This window comes from Penicillium verhagenii (genome assembly GCF_028828195.1).
Source record: "Penicillium verhagenii strain IBT 33310 chromosome Unknown utg000003l_segment0_segment0, whole genome shotgun sequence".
NCBI classification, from domain to species: Eukaryota; Fungi; Ascomycota; class Eurotiomycetes; order Eurotiales; family Aspergillaceae; genus Penicillium; species Penicillium verhagenii.
In genome coordinates, this window is record NW_026643167.1 from 3,766,596 (window position 1) to 3,791,576 (window position 24,981).

A 24,981-nucleotide genomic window follows, 5' to 3' on the forward strand; every position below is an offset into this window, starting at 1 on the left:
ATTCCCCTTCTGCACAAAAATTAATGATCATTGCACATGCTTTCGCTCTTGCTCCTCTTTGGAGCTTCAATAAAATCATTGGGGTCTGAGTCCGTCCCCTCAATGTGACCGAAGTAAAGAAGAGCTTGGTACAAACTTTTCGTGGATCTTGAAAACATCCGTAAACACCTCTTCTCTCTTTTGTGGGTCTCTCCCATACCCGCCACCACCAGGTGTGTGAACAATGATATGATCACCAGCATTCATATGCGTCGTCGCTTTCCCACCGAGACTAATAAGCCGACTTGTACCATCAGGATACTTCCTCAGCCACAAATTCACCCCACGTCCACCGTCATCGCCACCGGCCATGCCATAGGGGGGGATCACGCGTCTCTCAGAGAGAATAGAAACCTGCATTGGCAATCGAAATTCAATGTCACGGGTACACCCATCTCCACCACGGTGGCGTCCGGCTCCACCGCTGCCTTCTCGGATTGAGAACTCGTGAAGGATGACAGGGTAACGCCTTTCAAAAATTTCGGGATCGGAGATGCGAGTGTTGGTTATGTGGGTATGCACTCCACTTTCACCGTCCCAGTCGGCACCGGCTCCGGATCCGCCAGCGATGGTTTCATAGTACCCAAATCCCTTGATCACTTCACCTGTTTCTGGGTCTCGGCCACCGTACCCGAAGGTCAGGTTGTTGCAGGTCCCCTGTGACGCAGCGGCCGCACGGAAAGCCTTGAAAATCAGGTCGACGATGCGTTGAGAGGTCTCGACGTTTGACCCGACCGTTGCGGCTTTGAGAGACGGTGACAGTAGGGTGTTAGGGGGACAAATGAGTCTAATGGGCTGCAGGCAGCCCTGGTTCAAAGGGATATCGGAGGATATCATCGATCGGAGACAATACTGTGACCTGGTCAGAGACACTTCATACTTTGAAGTGTATGTTTCCAGGTTTCAACTCACCATGATGCCCGAATACATGATTGCGGGTGGACAATTCAAGTTTCCAAAATGTTCTGGCCCGGTGCCTGTAAAATCGAATTCTGCATCACCGCTCTTTTGGTCGATGGTGATTTTAAGCGCCAAGGGGGTTCCATCATCGATATAATCCACAGCCTGAAGCGGCTGACCTTCGAACTTTTGGGCAATCACCTTGAGTAGTTCACGAGTTGACTGACTGGCATTGTCCTGGATGGATTTCATGTAGAATTCCACCACAGGCCAAGTGTATTCCTGGATTAAAGATCGGATCAATTGAATCCCCTTATTATTGGAGGCAATTGCAGCCTTCAAGTCCGCGATATTGTCTCTCAGTGTCCGTGTACCACTTGACCCAGGATAAGATGCTGGAATGTCCACCAGAACCTCAATCAGCCCCGATTCGTCAAACTCCCCTTCTTTGACGATCTTGAATGATTCTACAGCTGCACCTTCTTGCCATAACTCCGTCGAGTTTGGAGGCATGGAACCAGGCTGGATCCCGCCAATGTCTGCATGATGGCCTCGATTGGCCACGAAAAACAATATCTTTGTTGGATTTTCATCGCTGTCAAACACGGGTGTTGTTATCGTTAGATCGGGAAGGTGGGTACCTCCTGAGCATGGGTGATTGCTCAAAAGCACGTCACCGGGCTTCAATTCACCAGGTTTGTATAGACGTGCCTGGTATGCGATCGCATAACTCATTGAGCCCAAGTGGCCTGGAATATGAGGGGCATTGGCAACCAAGCTACCATCTCCAGAGAAAACAGCACAGGAATAGTCAAGCCGCTCTTTGATATTCACGGAAATGGACGTCTTTTGCATAGTGTGACCCATTTGCTCGGCCACGCTCATGAAACGATGTCCAAACACACTGAGCTGTACTGGATCAACAACACTCGTTGTAATCTCGGGCTTGGCTGTTCCTGTGATTTCTATCACGACGTGCTCTGGCAAAATCATTGCTGCGCTTGCAGGATCTACAATAATTGTCTGTGTTTTGTCAATTACCATGGCGGGCCCATCGATGCGGGTGCCGGTCCTGAGGTCCTTGAGAGAATAGAGTCCAATCTCCAGCCAGCTAGCCTGCTCAAAATAAACTTTGATATTTTTCTCTGGGCTTGTCGATGTTGCTGGGGGCGAGTTAGAGAGTTTCTTCAGCTCGGCCACTGGGCTAGAAAGAGAAACTTCCATTCCCTTGCCAGTGCTTCTAACACGGACATCGTCAATCAAAATTTCTCTTGGTTGAGTAAAGCCGAATTGCTGTTGATGACGCGCAGAAAATGCATCACCGAAGGCTGAGAAAGTTCCAGGATCGGGAATCATCAAAGCTGTATCGCTGCCCTGATACCGCATGTTCAAAAACAATTCATGTGCGATCTGAGACTCCGAAAATCCCTGAGAAATAAGCCCAGCAACACCCGCAGATTTCAATCTTTCAAAACGCGCTTCCAACCTGGGGAGGTTTTCGATGGCATAGGATGTTGCCTCCGGCTCTTGGTTCTCGACAACCACATCTGCGAGCGCCATACCATAAGCAGACAAAATGCTAGAATATCGCGGGATCAAAGCTCTCTGTATTCCCAGATCCCTTGCAATAGCGACAGCATGTTGTCCACCGGCACCGCCAAAGCAGCAAAGGTTGTGTGCTGCCGTTTCGAAGCCCCGACCTTCACTCAATGTTCGAATAGGTCGAGTCATGGTTGCGTTCGCGATAGAAATAAATCCGACAGCAACTTCTTCCGGGGTGAGCTGGGATGACCCATCCTTTTCAGAATTGATTACTGCTGTTAAAGCAATCATTTTCTGTTTTACCACCTCAAGGTCCAATGGGCGGGGGAAATAGTCTGGAATGATCCTGCCCAGAAACAGATTGGCATCGGTCACCGTTAGTGGACCACCTCGCCCATAGCATGCTGGACCTGGGTGGGCTCCTGCGCTGTGGGGGCCAACTTTAAACAGACCATTCTCCCAAAACAGCATGGAGCCACCACCAGCAGCCACGGTGTTGATGTCAAGCTGTGGTGTCTGAATCGTAACCTGTGCGATAGTGCTCTCGAATATATGCTCTAAAGCACCTGCATATCGGGCAACATCCGTACTTGTACCACCCACTAAATTATTTTCGGTCAATATTATTTCAAGTCTTCTGGATAGGGAGGATCAACTTACTATCGAATGCCAGAACTGGCGTTCCATCATCGGCATCGTAACATGTCCTTGACATGCCGACAACTCCACCAGCAGGCCCACTCAGGACTCCGCGAAGGCCAGAGAAATTTGCAATTGAAGTCAAACCACCATCAGATTGGTTTACAAAGACTTTCTTCGCATGTTCGTCTCTTAGCTCACCTTCAAATCCCTTTCTAAACCCTTCTAAATACTTCTCCGTCACAGGAGACAAATAGGCATCCGCAACAGCCGACTGACTTCGAGGAACTAGCTTTGCCATAGTCTGAAGCTCATACGACACGGCAACTTTGAAGCCAAGCTCCCTTGCAACCTCTGCAACCGCAACTTCGTGTTTTTGGTAGGTATATGAGTGCATGAGCGCAATAGCGACAGAGCGGAATCCTTGGTCCCAAAGAACCAACAAGTCTTTTCGAACTGTATCCAAATTTGGAGTGCGCAGCACACGAACGATTTCCCCGGTCAATCCCAAACACAAGTTCTCATCGGCATCAACATCGATTGCCTTTGGATTAGGATCTTCTGAAAACCCTTCAATAGTGACACGTTCGTCAACTTCGACGACCTTTTCGTATAATTGGCGAAGTCTTTGAACCGATAAATCAAAAATATTAGGTCGCGCTTGGTTTCCGATTTTGAGCAGGTCGCGGAATCCCTTGGTGGTCAGCAATGCGATGCGATCGCCTTTGCGTTCGAGAAGTGCATTCGTGGCAACGGTAGTGCCCATTCGAATGGACTCCACGGGAGTCAAATCTAGGAGAGTTCCTCGAGGTATAGGTGACCCACTTGCTGTCTCCAAAATCTGGCGGATACATTCTGTCGGGGCATCTTCATATTCACTTGGGGACTCAGAGAGAACTTTGAAGATCAAGTCTGATGAATGACCTGGAATTTGAGCCCAGGCGTCGGTGAAAGTGCCGCCTCTGTCGATGGCAATGCGAATTCCAGCTTCAGCCATATTGAATATAACAGAGGTAGGAAAAGAATTTTGGATCGTTATCTTCTTTTGTGGTGCTGGGATCTTGGAATAAGAAAGGTAGAGCTCCATTTTATACCTGACTATGGTATGTATCGAGATGAGGGGAAGTCGGTCACACTCCGGATTTGCCGCTCTGCAGATCTTGGTTTCGCTTTTGTCTATTCACTCTCACCTTCATCAGTTGGTAATGGTACCCGATAGTGCTTTGCGGAGCTCCTCTTGACTGTGTTGATCAGCTGTCGAGCTGATAGGGCACAGATAAACCATCGGGAACCAAAGCCGACTCCCCGCACGGAGGGTCGTAGCCGATGAAAATGATAAGTATGCATGTTTCTGTGAGTCTGTGTGAAGGCATCTGGCTCATGGTTTCTAATCAGTGTTAAAGATTTTACCAGCCCTGAAGATAGCTCAGAACTTGTGGAACATGATGCTTTTCGTTGCAGGGTAGTAAAGGGTTCAAATGTCGGATTAATCCTACCACATAGGCCAAGTCACATGTACCCCGCAGTCTAAATGGCATCATTAAAAATGCAGCTTACATACTCGAAGTCAGCAGCCTTACCCCCTTCTTACTTCCAAACTCACCTAACGTACATATATTATGGATGTCAGTCCTGAGCACTTGGTGGACTTTGTTGAACGTCGTCGGCTTCAGAACCGTGTCGCTCAAAGCAAATTCCGCGGTGAGTGGCTGACGTTTAAACCCACTCCACATTGCATTTTCGGTTTGCTCATCGCGTATCTGTGACGCAGAGAAGAAGCAACGCGAAGCTAAAAATGCCGCTCGTCAAGCGGCCAGGCTCGCGACTCAAGTGCTGCCCCCTGTCTCCTCGGGCAGTTCCAAAAGCTCGCAGGTGGAAATATTGAAATATCCGACATCTTCATTTACCAATACGCCTGGTATGCTGGCAACAGAGCTGCCAGTGGTGAATTTTGAACAAATCCCAGTGGAGACAGACCTTGGTCTCGACCTCATCGGTCCCAGCTTCTGTGAATCAAACAATGAATCATTCCTCGTACCCACCGTCGACTTTCAATCTGAGTTCGTGAACTACGATGCTGGCCTTAGGCCAACGACGTCTCACAATAATAACTCAATACCAGGCTTGATAATGACGATCAACAAGGACGGCTGGATTGGCTCTCTCCATATCGCAGCTCAGCGGGGCCATGAGCAGATTGTGCGGGTTCTCCTGGAGCAAAGCAGCGTGGACATAAACAAAGCAGACAGCGACGGTCGCACGCCGCTGATACACGCTATCGTTGAGAACCACAAGGCCGTCGTGCGTCTTCTTCTTGAAAATGGTGCGACTATGGCTACCTCTGACTGCGATGGTCGCTCGGCATTTCATTGGGCTGTTCTATATCGCCGTATTGACATATTACAACTGCTTCTCAAGTACCGTGAAGAGTCCAAAATGAGCCTCAACCTCGATACACATGACAACACCGGTTGGACGCCGCTACATATGGCTATTATTAGAGACTTTGAGCCCGGAGTCTTGATTCTGATTCAGGCTGGTGCGGACATGAATGCTCTGGCAAAAAAATGCCCGTATGCTGAGAATTTCATGTCACTATTGGAAAGGTAGCAATGATTGCTTTTTTCTCTACATAGTGGACACAAGCAGATTTTCAAAGTAGCCATCATCCATGGAAAAAAGTTGTTGCGCATTGCTTCTATCTGACTATGACTCCGACCTTGAAACTTCATGTGTAGTAGGTGCCAGTTCTTCAATCCTCAGTGCAAGCCGCCTACCACGGCTCCTCCTGTCCATCATATTTGAACAGCTTTCCACTGTGCGTCTCCTTTCTAGCGACATCCACGACCTTCACCACACCTCCGGCACTCTCCTCCACTGTGAGAGTCGGCTTGTCAGTTCCAAAGCTATCAGCTCCACGGTTACCGATATCTGTCTGAACCCAACTGTTGACGCGAAAACTATTAGCAAGACTATATTCATCGCCGGTGATAAGACCCACTTACCCCGGATCGATTGGAAAAGCGTTCAGCCATTCGTCCTCGACAGAGATGGCCTTGGTATACCAGTGCTGCACCAGCTTGGTAGGGGCATAAGCCGCATTTCGCATGGGGAGGAAGTTGCTATCAAGCATTGGGAGTTAGTATTCGGCCTTCGGATCGCTTGCGCATCAACATGAACTGCAGCAAGAAAATTCAAAAGAGCTCCTCGTTGCGACTCACTATATTCCATGTTACTTAGTAGAGTTTCTTCGTGGTTTCAGAGTAGCAGACTCGTAGTACTCACCGTGAGAAATCCGGCACTCGATCCGATGGTCACCCACTTAGGGTCCCTGGACTCTTTGAGAAGGCCCCGAAATGCCTGGTAGAGGTGAATAAAGCCATAGATGTTAACATCGACGTGCTGCTTGATATCTTCGACCTTGACGTCTGACACTCGTGGCCACAGTAGGCAGATCCCCGCGTTGGCAATCAAGATGTCGACGCAAGTGATTCCTTTGGTAGCAAGCTCCTGCGCTGCATCTTGGGGATCAGTTGAAGATGTCGCGTCTATCTTTATAACATGCAGTCTAGTGCCTTCAGCTGTGGGAAGATGCGCCAGAGACTGGGAAGTCGGGTGGCCGGGATCGCGGGTCGCAGCGATGACAGTATGGTTTGGCTTCTTGAGATAAATTTCTAGTATGCCTCTTCCGATTCCGCGGTTGGCGCCCGTAACAAGCACGATTGTGGAAGCCATTCCTGAGAGTTATAGTGAGATATGATAATTCACGAAGGACTGGGGGTTTGAAAATGGGTTTAATCGCCAAGTAAGGAATTGGTCGTGATAGCCAAGAGAAAAGGAATTATCGAAAGATGTTCTTTGCTTTTTATTATCTTGATTATTTTGGCTGTCTATCTTGTGCTTTATAGTGAGCTCGTCGCAGTAATCTTACTGGTCATCTTACTACCAGCACTAGTAATCTTAGCGTCGGGCACCTCACATGAGCAGTCGGCAGCCTTGTCTCCGTTTTAAGTCTGATGACTAGCAGAGCAGTACCACCACAGAATCCTGCGGGAAAATGCCTCATTTGAATCCGATGCCATTATCTCAGGCCCATCTAGATCCATCTAGTGGCAGAACATTTGAATAAAGGGTCCCTTACAGGGTTTAGAACAGGCTTTTAATATTTCTTTTTTTGTTCCAATTACTCGTTAAACTTATTTTGCAATTATGGACTATCAAAATTTATTCAAATTGTTAGAATGTCATAGATAAATCTCGCATATAGTATTCACTTCAAATTATCTGCTCTGGCCTGACAGGCGTGACTTCAACAGCACCAGCACCCTTGTTGCCATCAATAGAGGAGCCGTCAGTAGAAGACTGCCCCGATGATTCCGGGATGAATCCTTCAATTTCCAGGTTCGCCTCTTTCTTTTTGTCCCACCAAAGTAGGTATTGAATGGCAGCGGTCACAATAACTTCATTTGGTTAGTAACGTGGATTTTTCAATGGGCTCAAGGGAGGAGACTTACTCAACAAGATCTGCAAAATGATTGTCCAAAGATATCCTTTCTTCGCGGCAGGGAAATCTGTAGTCTTCCATACAAAGTTGGGCGCCTGAGGTGCTTATAGTCAGTGGAGGTTTGTCGCTATTTTAGTGCAGGAGAACATACCACTGCCTGTACAACATATGCAAGATCGTTGGCCATAGCGAGAACCAAAGCTCTCTTTTCAGTGTCGGCAGAGCAAATTTCGTTGATCCAACTGAGAATAAGTGGACCGGCACCATTCTGAGTTATTTGTCAGCGATTTATCTTTGTTTCAATGGTTAATTTAGACCTACTCCGATGTAACTGAGCCAGTAAACAGCAGTACGGCCTGGTATGTTGGTATATAGAGGCATCTGGCGCAAAAGCGCAGCAAACACGATCTAAATTCAGAAGGTTAGTGGATGTGATATCGGGCAAATAGGCTTGTAGTTTTTACCGTGATAATAGCTCCAATGTAAATAAAGGGCCAGCGGAGTCCCTTACAGGGCCCATCAGACAGAAAGCCCTCAATCAAGGCTGTGACGATGAAAATAGCCGTTGTGACCAAAGGCACTGTTTATAATCGTCAATACTATCTCAGTGCAAGGCAATGTAGTAACCCATTCCAAAACTCACAGTTGTCAATCTGAGAGACTGTGTAAGATGTGCCTGGGACTGGAGCAGGTTTCGCATTGAAACTCTTAAGCCAATATCCCATGCCGAGCTGTGGGTATCCGTTGTTCCAGATAATATAACACAAGGCTATCCAAGCTGTTAGCTTCTTCGGGTTAGCAAATAATGGGTGAGGGCCACATACGAAGAAGATATGTGTGCCAGCTGCTGAAAATTCTCTTTGCCTTCGCCATGGTCCAAGGCTGCTTGCCAGCACGACCGATCGCCTCCATACGTCTCATCGAAAGGTCTTGTTCTTCCTTGGTGATCCACCATGTCTTTTTACCACTCTGGGGGAGGTTGGGGAAAAACAAGAAGCCAGCGAGCGCGAGGGGCAACGTGATGATTCCGTCAATGATGAAAAGCCATCTCCATCCTGCGCGACCCTCCACGCCGTCCAAGTTCGTGTAGGCAGCAGATTGAAGGAAACCGCTGAAAATTGTGCCGACTGACCCCGCGAGCCAGAAAATCATTGCTCGCTTTCCGATCTCTCGGGGTGTGTACCATGATCCGAGCATGTAGTGGATGCCGGGGTAGAAGCCGGATCTATAAAGCGCGATTTTTTGTTAGCTTCTGTTGCGACATGAGACATCATCAAAGACCGGCAAATTTCTCACTCGAAAAGTCCAACCAGGAATCGAAGGCCGTAAAGAGCTTTGTAGCTCTTGACGCTTGACATGCACATTGTGGCAATTCCCCAACCGACTTCAAGCTGCAAATTATTAGTATTTCGCATTGAAGAAAAAGAGAGTGAAAAATCCGAGCATGTGCTTTACTCACCGAAGGAATAACCCATCGCGGGGATACTCTTGTGAGTAGCAAATTGCAAGGAATCTGGCCGATGACATAGCCGACTGTGAAGATTGAAGTACTTGTCACCAGCTGGTTGCCGTACATCTCCAAATCCTCTTCCATGCCACTAAGGTATGCGTTCGTGACATTTTGGAGATCCAGATATTTGAGAAAGTAGCCAATCTACGTCTTGTTAGCCTATCTCTGGTTTTTTTCTTCTTTTTTTCTATCGTTCAATGAAAGTAACTCACAGAAGCAAAGGTGAGTACGAATGCATCAAGCTTGAACAATAGCCATCGCTCCTCTTGCGGTAAATCCCAGGTATCCCAGAGGTAGCCCTTCCAGGATTTTGTGGGCTTGGCTATACTCTGCTCTAGGGGCGAGTTGGCCTCTGTGTCGGTCGCCATGATTCAAGTTTGCTCTGGCTATCAAAAACCTGCGACAGACTTGATTTAAATAAGAATATGACAGACATGACCCCATTGCTGATCTTGATCACGTCACTGGTCCTAGCAGGTTTAGCTTTTCTAATTGTATACATAATAAGCTTAAAAGATAAGATGGTAAATAGTCTTTTTTCCCCAAAGGATTTGAGAATTTGGTCTCCCAGTAAACTATTTCTCTAGAACATAACGAAACGAAACGAATATTATTTCCAAGTTTGAACCTACTAGTACATTTGGACCTGTACAATGTACAGAACCCGACTTCTTTTTCAAATCCCAGCTACAAGGATGTACTTTAAAGGTCTTTTTACAGGGGTGAGGGGGTGGTGTTATGGCGCAATCGTCTCCATCTATTATATCTTCCGCGAGACTTACGACGGGTGAATTCCGGCATTGGCAATGCATGGGGTTTGAACATCGAAGGTCTGGTAAGCTAGATGTTTTACTGGTCAATTCTAACATTGGCTATCGGGACCATTCGCCTCTTCCTCGTGGTCTGGATCCTTGCTGAGTTTGTCACTTTATGCTCGTCTCGAGGCCTGATGTTCACTCACATTCCATGTTCTACATTTGCTTTCATACATTGTCAAGCGCAATCATTCCGGTAAAAGACCGACATATTTTTATTTTCGATCGATTCTTAAATTTCACATGTATTAATCGGTTTCACAGATGAGTTGCAAAAATGATTTAGTTGATATCATTTAGTACTATGGTGGTGATGGAGAAAAAGGATCGTGTCCAGATTAGGCTAAAGGATTGCGAGATTTCGACCGAATGTGCTGTCATTGCATCCTCTTCTTAGTCAAATTTTTAAACCATACATTTATTTCAATTGCTCCAATAACACTCGTAAGTAGAGAAAAAAAGATAAATGACATCCATGTGCTCTCGGTATGTAGACTTCCGCTGCATTAATATGATCGAGCCGGGGGGAGATCTACCGATCCATGGATGTTATTGCATAGTACAACTGTACAAGCAAACATGTGAAGCCTCATATGTGGTCATAAGATCCATACTTCGTATTTTGCCTTTCTCAAAAGCCCTGGAGCTTATCGCCTCAGCTAATTCTTGGCGACAGAAAAAAAGCAAATATCTGTTCAAGCTGCAGAAATTGTGTTGATTTCAAATTACTAGGAAGAGAACTCTTTATTGTTCCTCGATCCATCTCGGGGAGGAAGAAAGAGATAATCCGAAACGGATAATCCGGAGTCCACCTAATATTCGGCGGTTCGGCAGAATTGTTTATCCGATCCCAATCAGCTCTAGCGTAGACTCACTTTTTTCAATGGTATAAATACTGGCCGCCGCCCCGGCCCAAGGAAGGATTTCTTTTTCTCCTCACATCATCAGTAGAGGTTTTACATACTATGTAAAATTTTCAACCAGGGCTCCGTACGCGGCTTGCTGAGGGTTGTCCTTAAGTGATTATACACTTCATGGGCTTTCTTCCGTTCCCGGCTCTGCAGAGAAAATGAGTCTCCCTTTATCCCAAAAAATTATGGCTTTGCTAGGGTTCCCTTACGGGAGCCTCATGCGCTCATGCTGTGGAGGGGGCACGACAATTCAATTTTAAAACCCAATGTTTATTGTCAAGATTTTGCTTAGAAATAAATTGTAGAATCTTGACGTGAATACGGTCATAATTAAAGAGCTTCGGCTGTCGGGCGATCTTGTCAGACAGGTTTAGACGAAAATCTTGTTTTCCTGGTTCGTCTTGAGTGACCTCCGGGGCCTCATGCCGGTTTATCGCATTGACCTGGCTTAGAACGGACAGATCGTATCGTTGTGATCCGTATAACCTTCCACTGGAGCTATCACTTTTTGGTGGAGGAAACTCTGCCCGGATCTTAAGCCTCGACATGGGACACCTCCGCCTTTTCTTCTCTCATAAACTCCGCGAGAGGTCGCCTTGGCAATTTCTGGGCAACAGAAACGGCGTCAAGAATACTCGTTGAGGCTTCAAAGATCTCGTCAATTTCTTCAAGCGAACGTTTTGCTGTTTCGGGGAAGAAGAAATAGATGACTGGAACAAACGATGCGTTGAGACAGCAGTACACAAGAAAGTACTTCCAACCAATGTCATCAAAGGCAGAAGGGGTGACTTCTGCAACCAAGAAGTTGAAGAGCCAGGATATTGCAGTTGACAGCCCGCATGTCGCTGCACGAAGATGAGTTGGCGCAATTTCACTGGCGTATAGGAATGGAATCCCGAGGAATCCAAGAACATAGACAAAGAAGTTTAGATAAAGAAAAACTACAGCAGCTTTCAAAGCTGCCGCATTCTCGGGATGCGATGTTAGGCCAGCAATCAAGGCAAAGCATATGGCCATACTAGAGGCGCTAAACATCATGAGTTTCCGGCGTCCAAAGCGATCGACTGTCCAGGCACAGCAGAATGCGCCTATCACACAGACTATCTGTGACGATGCGGCCAAAACGCGCGAATCCGTCTGATCAAAGTGAAGTTGCTGCTGGTAAATAGTTGGTGCATAATAAGTGATCGAGTTGATTCCAGTCATTTGCAAGAAGATCTGGGCAGTCGCGGCAATGACCACCCGATGAAACACTCTTTGAGGGCCCATCTTGAACATCGCTCCCAGGCTCCCTTTACTTGCTCGATCCAATGAAAGTCGGATGTCCTCGATCTCCTTGTTCACTGTCTCGTCATGTGGATCTTTGTCGTATAGTATTCCCAGGGTATCCCGTGCTTCTTCCCACATATTCCGTTTGCATAACCATCGAGGGCTCTCAGGTAGTGAAAATATGGATATGCAAACAAGAAATGAAAGAAAAATGGTGAATGCCAGGGTGAAGCGCCATGATACAGAACTCGGTTGTGTATAGGACATGCCAAACGAAAGCCAGAGTGCCAAAGCGATGCCGGACCCACAGAAAATTCCAAAGGCAGAGACATGCTCACCACGGTTCTCTGCTTTTGAAACTTCCGATTGCCAGACTGAAACTGTTGCAATGATGCCTCCGGTGCCCAGGCCAAGCACAATCCGCCCGACGATAAACTGGGAGAAGGCAAACGATGAAGATTGAAGGATGGCACCAATTGCTTGAACCGCACTGGCCAGAAAAATGGTTTTTCGACGACCCCAGATATCTCCAAGGAAGGTGCAACCCAGTGCTCCGAAGACTCCAAACAGTGTATATAGTGCGACGACCGTTCCTAATCACAATGAGCTGTGGCTTGAATACTTTTTCTCTGCTGGCTCACCTACCTTGAATCCTGGAGTTCTCCTTCTGCAAAGACCCTGTTGTTGATAGTGTGTTCATTCTCGGGAATTGAAGGTTGAAAGTCGAATCCGAAAGGACACCTCCGGCACTTGATTGGTTGTAGCCAAAGATCATGACACAGAAGCAAGCTTCTATCCAGATAGCCAAATGTAGCCTTGAGCCCCTTAGGCCCCAAAACGGCGCCATTCTGACAATCTAGCTTCGGTGATGAAGTTTGATAGCAAAACCATCGCTTCGTTGGAGGGAAAGCGAACAGACGCTCTTATAATCAGTGAGAATGCAGGGTCAAAGACTTTCAGACGGACTATTCCAGTCCGCATCATAGCGCATTACCCCGACTTCGAAGTACGTACATGAGCTTGACAGTGGTAATATGTGGGGTTTTAGCCGACTCTATTAGCCCAGATGGGCAACCAAACGGAAGTTCGTTGTCCGTGCCAACCGGATGGGAACTGATTGGGGATTTGTGGGGTCACAGCCGATGAAGATGGAAAATGCGGGGAAAGCACAACCTTTTCTCATTATATTTCTCAATTCTTATCCAAAACAACACAAGCTTCCTGCCAGCGACATCTGGACATCTGGATGTTACAAAGCTCAACGTGGCCATCATGCAAAACCTTGGAAGCGGCTCGTCAGTGACTCCAATGGTAGATTAGACAAACTTGAAGGCTAATGGATAGTAGATGATACTGTGGTCAGCCTCAAGTCGCCTTTCTTTTGCTTTGCGTTCTTCCGACTAAGAAATTTGTTCATATTTGGCTTTGGTAAAGAATAAAAATTGTTTCAGAAGTGAACAAATCTCCTCTCAAATATCCTCTCGGTGAGTGCTAATGTTGGAATACGGTAACGTGGAGATGCTGCCGAGACGGTTTTCGGCAACAAGGCCTCTTCCCGAAGCTACGAGTAACCATCAACTCTATTAGTACCTTCCTGAGTTAGATAAGTTTGAAAAGCAACTTTGCCTGAATTTTGATTTTCTCTCTTCTTTCCATTCACCTTCCCTGTTCCTTCTTCCTAGCACAACTACAAGATGTCACCTAACCGCTTAGACGACCTGGACGTTGCACCATTGTCTGAATCATTTGAAGTAACCAGGACCTACAACGCTGACCAATTCCCAAACAAAGTCAATCTTGGTCAAGGTGTCTATCGTGATGATAACGCCCAGCCATGGGTTCTGCCAAGTGTTCAAGCCGTGAGTTTTCCATGCCCAGTTCTGTTCGTCTAACCTTGGTAACTGACAACAATAACCACTAGGCGGAAGAGACTCTTCACAATGAACATGGCAATCACGAGTATCTCCCCATCTCTGGCCATGACCAATTTAACAAAAGGGCCAGGGCGCTTCTGTTTGGTAGCGAAATTCATGACAGCTACAACATCTGCACCGTACAGACAGTAGCAGGAACAGGAGCAAACCACCTCGCTGCTCTATTCTGTGCGCAGATTCTTCATTCAAAGAACGTATTCATCTCCGATCCGACCTGGGATAACCACCATGCGATTTGGAAGACGGCCGCCCCTGGCACCACGCAGAAGCTTTACCCTTGTCATAATATCTCAACGTGCACTTTCGATTTCAAGAGAATGATAGCTGAGCTCGAGAACTCGGCAGTGGAGAATGATGTTGTGGTTCTGCACGCTTGTGCTCATAACCCAACAGGATGTGACCCTACTCACGACCAATGGGACAAGATTGCCGATGTCGTGGGGAGGAAACGTCTCTTTGTCGTCTTCGATAGTGCCTACCAGGGCTTCGCGTCTGGTGATCCCGATGCAGATGCATGGGCCATTCGACACTTCTACTCGAAACTCTTCGGTTCCAACAGCGGTATTGAAAATCCTCCGCTTGGAATGCTCGTCTGTCAGTCCTTTTCCAAGAATTTTGGACTCTACGGGGAGCGAATTGGGGCACTTCATCTCGTCACTCCTCCGGGCGTTTCTCCTAGCGGTGCTTACACACAGTTGATCGCATTGATTCGCTCCATAGTCTCGTGCCCTTCCTTGTTTGGGGCTAGAGTTGTAAATACCATTCTCTCTGATGCTGAGCTGTATGCACAGTGGAAGGAAGATGTGGTAACCATGTCATCGCGCATCCGAGATATACGACTGGCCCTGAGGCTCGAGTTGGAGAAGATCAATACTGAGGGTGATTGGTCTCACATTACTCGACAGATTGGCATGTTCAGCTATACCGGGCTCTCGGAGGCGCAAGTTCAAAGATTGCGAGAGGTGCATCATGTCTACATGCTGAAAAATGGGCGGATGAGTCTGAGTGGCTTGAATGCGAAGAATGTCGGGTATGTGGCTTGTGCAATCAAAGAGGTAGTTGAGCAAGAACTGTAGTGGAATTGCACTTTACTCTACGCCGGACTTATTCACGACGAAAATCAATTCATTTCAAGTCCACATGGCTAGCCCCTTTATATCTAAGTTCTAGTACTCTCCTGCCTTGATCAACCGATATATACGCTTGTGTTGTTCTAGCATGACCAATGTAGCGATTGTCTGAGGACCCAATCGAACAAAACTCGGGGTCCAGCCCCGGAATAGCCACCGAAAGCCCTCGTCGTGCAAAAGCTGCCTCACAATGTTGAAGACCGATCTCTTCTGTGAGGAACTCATCAACTGGGTTCTTATCACATCCATGGGACTCGAGATGGATGTCGCAACGAAACTAGCCAGCACTGACGCAGCAAAGTGAATTGAAGGCCTCTCTTCTTCTGTCTTGCTGAACCTTTGCAGCAATCTTTTGAAAGCATCGTAGGAAGCCAGCTGGCTTGCTGTCATAATCCCGGAACGGAAACAGTTCGGCCAAAGTCCTTGAGCGAAGGACCTCCAACCTTCATGGCGCTTCATCTGGATCCATGCGTCGAATACATTTTTGTAATTTCGACGGTTTTGAACCGCTAGTGAGCGATCGTTTTGCATCCTCACGTTGGCGATATCTGACGGCGTGCCGAAGATAGCCCCGGTGAATCCTGAGGCTGCGGCCATTATAGCTAACGTTGGAACTGTGAGAGGCTGGTCTGCTTTTTTTGCGGCCGTTTTCATCTCTTCATAGAGAGCAATTCGAGACGTTCCATATGTTACTGCATGCCGTTAGTCTTGGGGCTCTGATTTGAAGTTGTGCATGTGGCTGGTTACTAACTTGATCGCATTAAACCAGCAGAGAGCTTAGGGATTTGTACGTCAGTTCACCTGGCAGGTATTTTTGAGAATTAGGCTTTGCTGATTATGCGTTCATTACTCACACCATGGTATAGGCCTCTAGTTCCCTCTCGTTGGATAATGTGGAGTCCAGTCTGAATGAAGCCCTCTTTGGCACCATTTGATACCGTCTGCATGCGAACTTTGACTGGAGAGAACAATTTTTGATCGGAATAAGACACGATTCTTAAATGACCACAGGCTCTGGAAACTCACTAAGATCGAAAGGATGTGAAAGTACCACCGCGAAGCATGAAGCAGAGCCGCCGAACCATCTGGGATAAGTCAGATCCGCCGGGTTTGCTTCTCTGTGAGAGGCACGAAAAGACATGAATAATACTAGGCTTCTGGTGATTTATTTGACATTTAATTGAATGAGTACTTGCCAAGTCAAAAAACAAACATTTTGAACATCGCATATGTTTTATTTCAAAACACTGTATCTTACCCCGAGCCTCGGGGTGCACATCTGGTAACCGAGCAAGACGGCTATATGTAAGCCGGGCGGGCAGCTTATACTAGCCAACTCCCAATATGTACATGTAACATGGCAAAATGTATGTATACTTTGCAATGTTTTGAACATAGTAGGCTCAGAAAATGATGTTCAAATCATCCTCGAGCGATCCATGATATTATAAGCCTGTCAAGGTTGGAGGTTGTCGAGTAAATCCAAATACACAAACACGCGAATCATGAGTCACGCCCCGCGACCGCTGCCGAGCCAAATGGTGGCATCGGCATCAACTTCTACCTCCGAAATTGACCTCAAAGAACTCCGAAGCCACAGAGAAAGGAGACCACAAAGAAAAAAAAATTACGATCTGCAAGATCAAAACACCGGTGTTCCTGGCGTTTTGAAAATCTCTCTTCTGAAGCTTTGTTCACGATGGCGTCCGAGAAGAAAAAACTCCGCATCGCGAGCGTGGGGAGCTCCTTCGCCGCGGGCCCTGGCATTCCCCCGCAAATAAAGCCATTTGCTGCGGGGCGCTCAGGACAGAACTATCCCCATCTTCTAGCCAAAGAGTTAAACGCGGATCTCACCGACCTTTCGGTCTCTGGCGCAACCTTGCTGAACATCACAGCCGAGCCACAAGTCACAGCTTATTCGGATGCCGTGTTCCCGCCTCAGATTCTGTCTATTCCCGAGGATGCAGATATCATCACCATCACGGCCGGTGGGAATGACATCGGCTACATAGGCAACATGATTCAAGACGCTGCAGACGCGACTTATTCCCAAGCAAGCCTAGCAACGACTACCCCCCTCTTCGACGAGGAGTTTTCATTACCCAAGAGACTGGGCGACACCCTTGATAGGATACATGAAAAGGCTCCCAAGGCGCGCATCTATGTGGTCGAATACCTCGCTATTCTGGGTCCTTGCACAAAGCCTAAGGTTGACATCCCCTTCAATCAAGAGAGGATTGACCACCATTCACGGGTGGCGTCGAGACTGCAGAATGCTTATGCGATGGCAGTAGCGACGAGATCGGACTGGTGCGAAAGGGTACCTATCCACCAGCTCAGCTTAGATCACGCCCTTGGTAGCCAGGAGCCCTGGGTTAGCGGCTTTGATTTGAACTGGATGTCTCAGGGGGGAGTTGTCCTTCACCCTAACCTCGGTGGAATGCAGGCAGTTGCTGGCATTTTACTTGAAACAATTCGGAAGGAGACACCACGCCTATAATTGAGTGAAGGAGAATTTCCGATTTTGGACCCACGTCGATTGGTAATAGAGATCGAATTCAATAAATTGCCCCTTCTAGAGTCATCCTGATAATTCTACGCTATTTTTTCAATTTCTGAGCTGTTTTGCAATTAATTGCATGGGTTTCACATCACGTTCAGTGTGGGGTATTGGAATAAAAGGTTCTCACACATGCAGGAACACCCGGGTAGAGAGGTAAAATGCGTAAGGTACGCGCTTAATCAAGGGGAAAGATTTTTAACATGCGAAACAGATCGTCACTCCAATTGCTTAGCTAGAAGAAAAGGGGGCTCATTCTGGAGGTTCTGTCGTCAGTGACCCACATATTTCGCCCTTGAATCAGGAGAAACGTGCGATCCCCATATTTGCAAACACAGGTTGTATTGATTGCACAACGCTTCCAGATGTCCAATATCCGCCGACGGTTTCACGCCATGCAAATTTCACGTCCTCGCAAGTCCTTTTTCATTTCTGAGATTGCAATTTCCATTGACAGTAATTTCTTCTTCGCCGTGTCCATTTAAGAATATAAACTCTGCGCCGGCGATCAGACGGGCGATCGATTAAACTATAAGCTGGAACAGGAAATGTAGCACCCTCTCAAATCAGGATCGGCATTTTGTGGTTCCCATATCAACGCAAGGAGGTCCAGAACGTCATCTTGATCATTTGGAGGGGGGAATTCGGAGTCGGATCCAATCTGCAGGTTCGCCCAAGTGACCTTGTCCATAACATACTTGCACCTGGACTTGGCCCTCCTCCGCATCGCACCATAATTATACTCACGTCAACAACGTGCTGAGGTCGGCAGCGCCTGAGCTGCCCGATCACCACATGATGTTGATCGAATTTTTCTGGGTCTTTCCTGTGATCTCTGCATCGACATGGCTAAGTAAGTACTATGATTACTCCCCGGTAGTCACAGCTTCATCCTAACCAAAAACTGCAGCGATGCTTTCTGCAATGTTGACCCATTGGGTTGCCCTTGGCGAGCCAAGATTTGGTAGAATGAAACCTGGACAGACTATACCGTTAGTACTACTCAGTACCTCCCAAGGCCGTGCATCTTCTATTATTTAGTCGGGACTAATGTCATCTCACATGTAGGTTTATCTCTGACATTGGCGCGCGAGAGCTGAAACCATTGTTCATGGCTGGAAGCATCATCACGATGCTATTCATGAACATCTCATTCTACCAATTTTTACACCACAAGGAACATGTCAACAAGATATGCATGTACCTTTCATTCCTTTTTGCTATCTTTGGGAGCTTCGGACTCGTAATGCTGTCTGTCTTTGACAACCTCGATCATTTGATATTACACGACAGTTTTGTCGCTGTCTTCATGTAAGTCTTGTCTTCAAAGGACCCAGTGATCAAGCAGGATCGGTTACTTACTAGTACCTATCTGCAGGACGGGCTACATGATCAGTGCAGCTGTGATATGCATCGACTATTTTTATTTGGGCAAATCCAATCGCGTGAATAAACGTATGCTCATGGCGAGTTTTATGATCAAGGTTTCTTTTGTCATCGTGGAGCTGGCCTTCATTCTGGCATTTCGCATTACTGCTGGGCAAGGCACTATTGCGAAGAACACGGCAGCTATTCTCGAATGGGGTATGTGCGCTCCTTCCTGTTTGAGACGATTCTAACAATGAACTAACCTTTGCTCTGCCAGTTATTGCGTTTACCTTCACTGGCTATATACTTTCCTTTATCATCGATTTGCTACCGTCAGGACAAAAAGAGTCGAGCTCGAAACACGAATATCAACAGCTGGAGATGGATATGAGGAACTCGAGGCTGATGATTTGATTGAGAGATAAATTCTCTGTATATTAATTGCTGTAAAAATATATTTGCTCTATTCGCTATCACATGAGGAACACATGGAAAAAGAAACAAAAGTGAGGTAATAAGTAAGTACACACAGTATGTGGTGTGGGTTGGTTGGTGGTGATGGGTGCAGAAAATAAGAACAAAAAGAAAAAAAAGAAGAACATGTGGTTGTCTCACCAAGTAGCCCAATTTCTTGTAACAGGACGGTGTATTCTGGCGACGCCATCCCAGGGTGGAAATGTCTCTGCAGAATTGCTTCCCTCAAGGGTCATTTCCATTGCTTAGCGCCCGACAGCATCGCGGATTACTCGCGCGAGTGAAATGACGACCCCAGGATTCGTACCAGGCACCTGTACCTGCTGGCCAATTGACCGAAGCAAGGGCGCGGACTTGGCGGTGAGCCTTCCACTAGGTTATCCATGACAGATTACCAAATTTACACCGGTTTACTTTATATGACCCTCTTCAATTATACAAAAGTCAGATATTTCTTTTTCTTTCGAGTTCAAATTACCAGACTATACCCGTGAGCTTGATTCACTCATTCTACACTTCCTTTTCTCTCTTTCTCCCATAACCTGAAGACTGAAATTTTCTTTTTGCCATTTCCAAGGTACAAGGACGCCAAATCCGGTCCGGATCCAAAGTATATCAGGAACCATGGCCAACCACGAACCTCAAAATCGACAAATGGAATCGACAGAGAAAAAAAGTAAAAGAAAAAAAGAACAGACTTCAATTGGCATGAACCCGCGCTAGATTCAGTAGTGTCCTCATTTCAAGGATTATGACTTGGCAAAAATGTGCTTAACTACAATTTGCATAGCCTCGAGGCAAAAAAGGGACTTACATGACGTAGATTTCCCGGCGCCCTGGCGCCCGCTGCTCGGGAGTGGACGATCGGTTCATTATCCCCATACACCTCCACCCAACCATGGCCTGATCATGTGAAGTTGTGGAGATACTTTGCCATCCGCTTTCCTTTTGTCACTTTTTCCAATCCCCCATCGTGACCCTACCCCATTGTCAAGATGGCCCCATTCCGCAACTTCCTTGGCCGGAAATCCCAACCCAATGGCGGGGAACCGGACGGCTTCAACGAGAATAACGAGAACAACCCGCCCAGCCAACCCCAACGTCCTGGTCCCACACCGATCGAGGTACGGGGAAGTCAAGATGGCAATATCCCCGAGTACAAATTGAGTGGTAAGACTTGATCCCTAGTCGTCTTGCTCTGAGACGGTCATCATGGTCGTTACTAGTAATTTCCAATAAGAAAGGTTGTGCTAATCGTTAAAACAGTCGTGAATGACAGCGGCGTCTATCTTCCAGTATGACAACCTTGGTTGTTCTTTTTCTGCGATTGAATCTTAGTAACTAAACGATCTCTAGCCCTCACCACCAGAGAAGCAGAGCTTTTGGTCCCGCTATCCCGGATCAACGCGGTCGTCTCATCATCGCGACCTAGTGGATGAGAACGAACCATTCTCAATATCGCGCGAATCCTTCGACTCTTACCGTCGGTCTTTTGTATGGCACGCCCAGTCCTTCTGTTCCGGGACGCAAAATCACTAACAACAGCAGGACATTTCCGCCCGCGCCCCAGTAACCTACCCTGATGCCGTCCCATCCCGCACCTCCCTCGACTCCCGATTTTGCCGAGTCACATCACCCGCCATGCGAACCACAACCTTCCAAAAGCCCGACGCTATGAAAGAGGAAATATTTGAAGACGTGGGCCTGAATGATGAAGCCAAGCCTAAGAAAAAGGGTATTTTCGCACGATTTGGCGACTCTTCGGGCGATGCGCCATCATCCGGTAAATCTACACCCTTTGGGTTCCACATGCCCGGCAGGAAGCGTGGACAGAGTGGTGGAGGATCGGAAATGTGCTCTATGCCGACACCAGAGCCTGTGGCCGCATCTACCCCAGAGATTAATGCCGAATGAGCTTGAATGATTGATGAAACTTGCCGATAAGGCTCTGATTTATGGGAGGCGTTTTGGGTTACTTGGGGGAGGGACTCGCTCTATGCCGATATCCTGGAGCCACAAGGCTCCTGACTGATATGGGGATAAGAAGCCGCAAGAGTCAAACCAGCTTAAATTTTAATTTCGTTTGCGGACTCGCATTTTGTATATTTCTTTCTTATGCGGAGTGATGATAATCGCTGCAAGATCATGTCCCTCGGACAGCACATCTTTATTCATAGATGGATAACGTACACTGGCAAATGAGAACACGAAAGCATTTTCAAGAGTCATTTAAGCATAGAATAAAACCAGATATTTTACACCAACGTCGATTAGAATTTACTGTACACTTGTTGATAAACTACGCAGCACTAGTAGATATGAAACCGCCTTATCACTGCAAACCGTGCAAACAACCATGGAACGGCAAAAAAACTTCCTCCGCCCGCAAATCAAAAAAATTATCCTCGAACACGCCGAGCATCACCAGCTCGGATATTCACCCACGTTTTTTTTTAATAAACCGGTTCTAGAGACGTAGCCAAAGTCGCTACCTCACATCCACACAATGGCCGGTACCAAGCGCCCCGTCGATGCCAACGAAGACCGCAATGGAAAGCGGAGCAAGACCAAGCAGGGCTCCGCACCCGCGAAGAAATCCAAGGTCGCTGAGCCAGTGAAGAAGTCCAAGTCAAAGGACAGCAAGTCTGGAAAGAGCGACAAGAAGGCTTCCAAGAAGGTCCAGAAGGAGGAGTCATCCGAGGACGAGGACGAGTTCGATATTGACAACATCTCGGATTCCGACGATGATCTCGATGCGGTTGATGAGATTTCCGAGGAGGATGTTGATATGGAGGATGTGAGCGAAGAGAAGGAGCCCATCGAAAAGGATGAGGAAGAGGAGAAAGACGATGAGAAGCCACCCAACAGAAGTACGTTTTTAACAATAATCATGGTGGAATATTCGGACGAGAAACTAACATATGCCTGCTTTTTTTTTCTCCAGACCCCAATGCGAATGCCTCTCGCGAGTCCCACATCAAGCAAAAGGCTCTCCAACAGGAGCGCAAAAACGCAAAGCCCAATGCCGATATGATTGCCCGTTCCAAGAAACTCTGGGAGCAGCTGCGCCGCAAGTCCCACGTCCCACTTGAGCAGAGAAAGAAGCTCATCAAGGAGCTGTTCGAGATCATTACTGGCCGTGTCCGTGACTTTGTTTTCAAACACGACTCTGTGCGCATCATTCAAACCGCTTTGAAATACGGAAACCTGGATCAGCGCAAGGGAATCGCCCAGGAATTGAAGGGAAGCTACAAGGAGTTGGCTCAGAGCCGCTACGCCAAGTTCTTGGTTGGAAAATTAATTGTCCACGGTGATTCAGAGACTCGTGATCTGATCATTCCTGAGTTCTACGGATATGTCAAGCGCCTCATTCGTCACCCGGAGGGTTCTTGGATTCTCGATGATATTTACCGCACAGTCGCCACAAAGGAGCAGCGCACAAGAATCTTGCGTGAGTGGTATGGTCCCGAGTTCATTCATTTCCAGGATGACAAGGAGAAGTCCTCTGATCTTCGCAAGATTCTGGAGGCCCACCCGGAGAAGCGGGCTCCCATTATGAACTTCCTGCGCGAGTTGATCAACCAGCTTGTTCAGAAGAAGTCCACCGGATTCACTCTTTTGCACGATGCTATGTTGGAATACTTCCTTGCCACCAAGCCTGGTAGCACTGAGGCGAATGAGTTCATTGAGATGCTGAAGGGCGACGAGGAAGGTGATTTGGCGAAGAACATGGCTTTCACTAAGTCCGGTTCCCGCCTGATGAGCTTGACCCTGGCCTATGCCAATGCCAAGGACCGCAAGCTGCTTTTGCGTTTCTACCGCGATACCATCAAGGCCATGGCTGGTGATATGAACGGTCACATGGTCTTGCTTGCCGCCTACGAGGTTATCGATGACACAAAGTTGAGCTCCAAGGCCATCTTCCCCGAGCTTCTGAACCAGAACGAGCCCACGGAAACCCGTCTCGAGGAATTGCTCTACCAGATCAACGACCTGACTGCCCGTGTTCCCATCCTGTTCCCCTTCGCTGGTGACCGCGTTAAGTGGCTTCTGCCCGAGCAGGACCACGAGGTCCTCAAGGAGGTCCGTGAGGTCCGTAAAGAGACTTCCAAGAAGGATGCCTCCATCCGTCGCGAGGAGTTGGTTAAGGCCGCATCTGCGACTATGCTTGAGCTTATCGCTGCCCGCGCCGAGACTTTGTTGGAGACCACCTTCGGTTGTCAAGTCATCGGTGAGGTTCTATTCGAGGCCGACGGTGACAAGAGTGCCGCTCTTGCGGCCGTGGCCCAGGCTGCCAAGGCCAAGGCTGACACCCCAGACTCCTCCGTCGGTCGTCTGCTCAAGTCACTTGTGCAAGGCGGTCGCTTCAACCCTGCCGAGAAGACCATCGAGAAGGTGGAACCCGCACTTAACTTCCACGGACTGCTCTACGAGCAAATCCGTGATGAGATTGTGGAGTGGGCCACCGGAGCCAACGTTTTCGTGATTGTTGCTATGGCTGAATCCGATGACTTTGAGAAGAAGAGCGAGCTGCTTAAGACTCTCAAGAAGAACAAGAAGGCGCTGGAGCAGGCCTCGGCGTCGGGCGCAGAGGGCAAGAAGGCCGGCCCGACCAGCAGCGGTGCCAAGTTGTTGTTGCAGAAGCTATAAGCATCTAGCGAGTATGATTTTTTCTTTTTCTTTTGATGTAATATGTGTTACTTAAGGTATAAAAGGAGTTTGCGACCAAAAAGCATACAATTATTTTTTTCTTATTTTTTTCCTTTTATTTTCCTTTATTTTCCTCTATTTTTTTTTCATTTCTTTTTAGCCTGTATATCAAAGGTATTTTTCCCTTGCAAAGTAACACGGGAGCACTTGAGCACAGATGTACCTGGAAATTAAATTCCCCACCAAGTGGAGCTTTCCATGGATTAAAACCGCGGCTCTCAGGGGTTCGTTCCATGCAATGCTCAGCACTTGTTCGAATCATTTTCTATTGCAACGCATTTACGAGTCAAGCTGAGACATGCCTTACTTTGTGGGGCTCATCGTGCATTTGGTGCGAACATTGATCCCTGTCGTTGAAGCTGCAACCGAGTGCAATTGAAGAATTGATTGAATGTTACCTCGAGTAGGAGAGACGCTAAGACAGTTCCACTAAAATCAAACTTGCCGGTAATTAAACCTAAGAGCTAAAAAACAATGGGGATTGTCAACATGTGTATACATTGGAAGATTCAAGGGGAAAATGGACAATATGTGTATGGCTCTATAGAAGTAGGTCTAGAAGAAATATGGCATTGGTCCAAGTGGATTCAATTGGCTTTAGAAATGTACGATGGATATGAAAAAAATTGTAAACAAAAACAAACAGCACAAGAAAATAAGACAATAAGAAAAAAAA

At 47.3% G+C, this 24,981-nt stretch overlaps 11 protein-coding genes across 11 annotated transcripts; 6 read left to right on the forward strand and 5 right to left on the reverse strand.

Annotated features, from left to right (window-relative positions):
- Positions 1 to 99: 99 nt before the first annotated feature.
- Positions 100 to 4,117, reverse strand: N7466_002768 (uncharacterized protein; the record flags this gene model as incomplete). Its single annotated transcript, XM_057162166.1, has 3 exons — positions 100 to 891; positions 952 to 3,083; positions 3,142 to 4,117. The coding sequence occupies 3 exons, from the start codon at positions 4,115 to 4,117 to the stop codon at positions 100 to 102; spliced, it is 3,900 nt and encodes a 1,299-aa protein (XP_057025451.1).
- A 622-nt stretch (positions 4,118 to 4,739) lies between these two features.
- On the forward strand, positions 4,740 to 5,730 carry N7466_002769 (ankyrin repeat-containing domain protein; the record flags this gene model as incomplete). Its single annotated transcript, XM_057162167.1, has 2 exons — positions 4,740 to 4,821; positions 4,892 to 5,730. The coding sequence occupies 2 exons, from the start codon at positions 4,740 to 4,742 to the stop codon at positions 5,728 to 5,730; spliced, it is 921 nt and encodes a 306-aa protein (XP_057025452.1).
- Positions 5,731 to 5,893: 163 nt separating this feature from the next.
- On the reverse strand, positions 5,894 to 6,855 carry N7466_002770 (uncharacterized protein; the record flags this gene model as incomplete). Its single annotated transcript, XM_057162168.1, has 3 exons — positions 5,894 to 6,065; positions 6,126 to 6,242; positions 6,443 to 6,855. The coding sequence occupies 3 exons, from the start codon at positions 6,853 to 6,855 to the stop codon at positions 5,894 to 5,896; spliced, it is 702 nt and encodes a 233-aa protein (XP_057025453.1).
- Positions 6,856 to 7,395: 540 nt separating this feature from the next.
- On the reverse strand, positions 7,396 to 9,502 carry N7466_002771 (allantoate permease; the record flags this gene model as incomplete). The annotated part of the gene is made up of 10 exons (XM_057162169.1): positions 7,396 to 7,580; positions 7,635 to 7,719; positions 7,776 to 7,892; positions 7,946 to 8,032; positions 8,089 to 8,204; positions 8,268 to 8,393; positions 8,449 to 8,849; positions 8,921 to 9,015; positions 9,084 to 9,278; positions 9,347 to 9,502. 10 exons carry the CDS (start codon positions 9,500 to 9,502, stop codon positions 7,396 to 7,398), a joined length of 1,563 nt encoding a protein of 520 aa, XP_057025454.1.
- A 1,892-nt stretch (positions 9,503 to 11,394) lies between these two features.
- On the reverse strand, positions 11,395 to 12,976 carry N7466_002772 (sugar porter family MFS transporter; the record flags this gene model as incomplete). Its single annotated transcript, XM_057162170.1, has 2 exons — positions 11,395 to 12,722; positions 12,775 to 12,976. The coding sequence occupies 2 exons, from the start codon at positions 12,974 to 12,976 to the stop codon at positions 11,395 to 11,397; spliced, it is 1,530 nt and encodes a 509-aa protein (XP_057025455.1).
- An 847-nt stretch (positions 12,977 to 13,823) lies between these two features.
- Positions 13,824 to 15,139, forward strand: N7466_002773 (uncharacterized protein; the record flags this gene model as incomplete). The annotated part of the gene is made up of 2 exons (XM_057162171.1): positions 13,824 to 13,988; positions 14,051 to 15,139. 2 exons carry the CDS (start codon positions 13,824 to 13,826, stop codon positions 15,137 to 15,139), a joined length of 1,254 nt encoding a protein of 417 aa, XP_057025456.1.
- Positions 15,140 to 15,229: 90 nt separating this feature from the next.
- N7466_002774 (uncharacterized protein) lies at positions 15,230 to 16,334 on the reverse strand (the record flags this gene model as incomplete). The annotated part of the gene is made up of 3 exons (XM_057162172.1): positions 15,230 to 15,885; positions 16,050 to 16,151; positions 16,220 to 16,334. The coding sequence occupies 3 exons, from the start codon at positions 16,332 to 16,334 to the stop codon at positions 15,230 to 15,232; spliced, it is 873 nt and encodes a 290-aa protein (XP_057025457.1).
- Positions 16,335 to 16,892: 558 nt separating this feature from the next.
- N7466_002775 (SGNH/GDSL hydrolase family protein) lies at positions 16,893 to 17,693 on the forward strand (the record flags this gene model as incomplete). The annotated part of the gene is made up of 1 exon (XM_057162173.1): positions 16,893 to 17,693. One exon carries the CDS (start codon positions 16,893 to 16,895, stop codon positions 17,691 to 17,693), a length of 801 nt encoding a protein of 266 aa, XP_057025458.1.
- An 858-nt stretch (positions 17,694 to 18,551) lies between these two features.
- Positions 18,552 to 19,535, forward strand: N7466_002776 (Frag1/DRAM/Sfk1 family protein; the record flags this gene model as incomplete). Its single annotated transcript, XM_057162174.1, has 5 exons — positions 18,552 to 18,606; positions 18,664 to 18,745; positions 18,822 to 19,064; positions 19,132 to 19,337; positions 19,399 to 19,535. The coding sequence occupies 5 exons, from the start codon at positions 18,552 to 18,554 to the stop codon at positions 19,533 to 19,535; spliced, it is 723 nt and encodes a 240-aa protein (XP_057025459.1).
- Positions 19,536 to 20,590: 1,055 nt separating this feature from the next.
- Positions 20,591 to 21,509, forward strand: N7466_002777 (uncharacterized protein; the record flags this gene model as incomplete). Its single annotated transcript, XM_057162175.1, has 4 exons — positions 20,591 to 20,765; positions 20,862 to 20,890; positions 20,952 to 21,089; positions 21,144 to 21,509. The coding sequence occupies 4 exons, from the start codon at positions 20,591 to 20,593 to the stop codon at positions 21,507 to 21,509; spliced, it is 708 nt and encodes a 235-aa protein (XP_057025460.1).
- Positions 21,510 to 22,101: 592 nt separating this feature from the next.
- Positions 22,102 to 24,245, forward strand: N7466_002778 (uncharacterized protein; the record flags this gene model as incomplete). The annotated part of the gene is made up of 2 exons (XM_057162176.1): positions 22,102 to 22,465; positions 22,540 to 24,245. The coding sequence occupies 2 exons, from the start codon at positions 22,102 to 22,104 to the stop codon at positions 24,243 to 24,245; spliced, it is 2,070 nt and encodes a 689-aa protein (XP_057025461.1).
- Between the last annotated feature and the right edge of the window lie 736 nt (positions 24,246 to 24,981).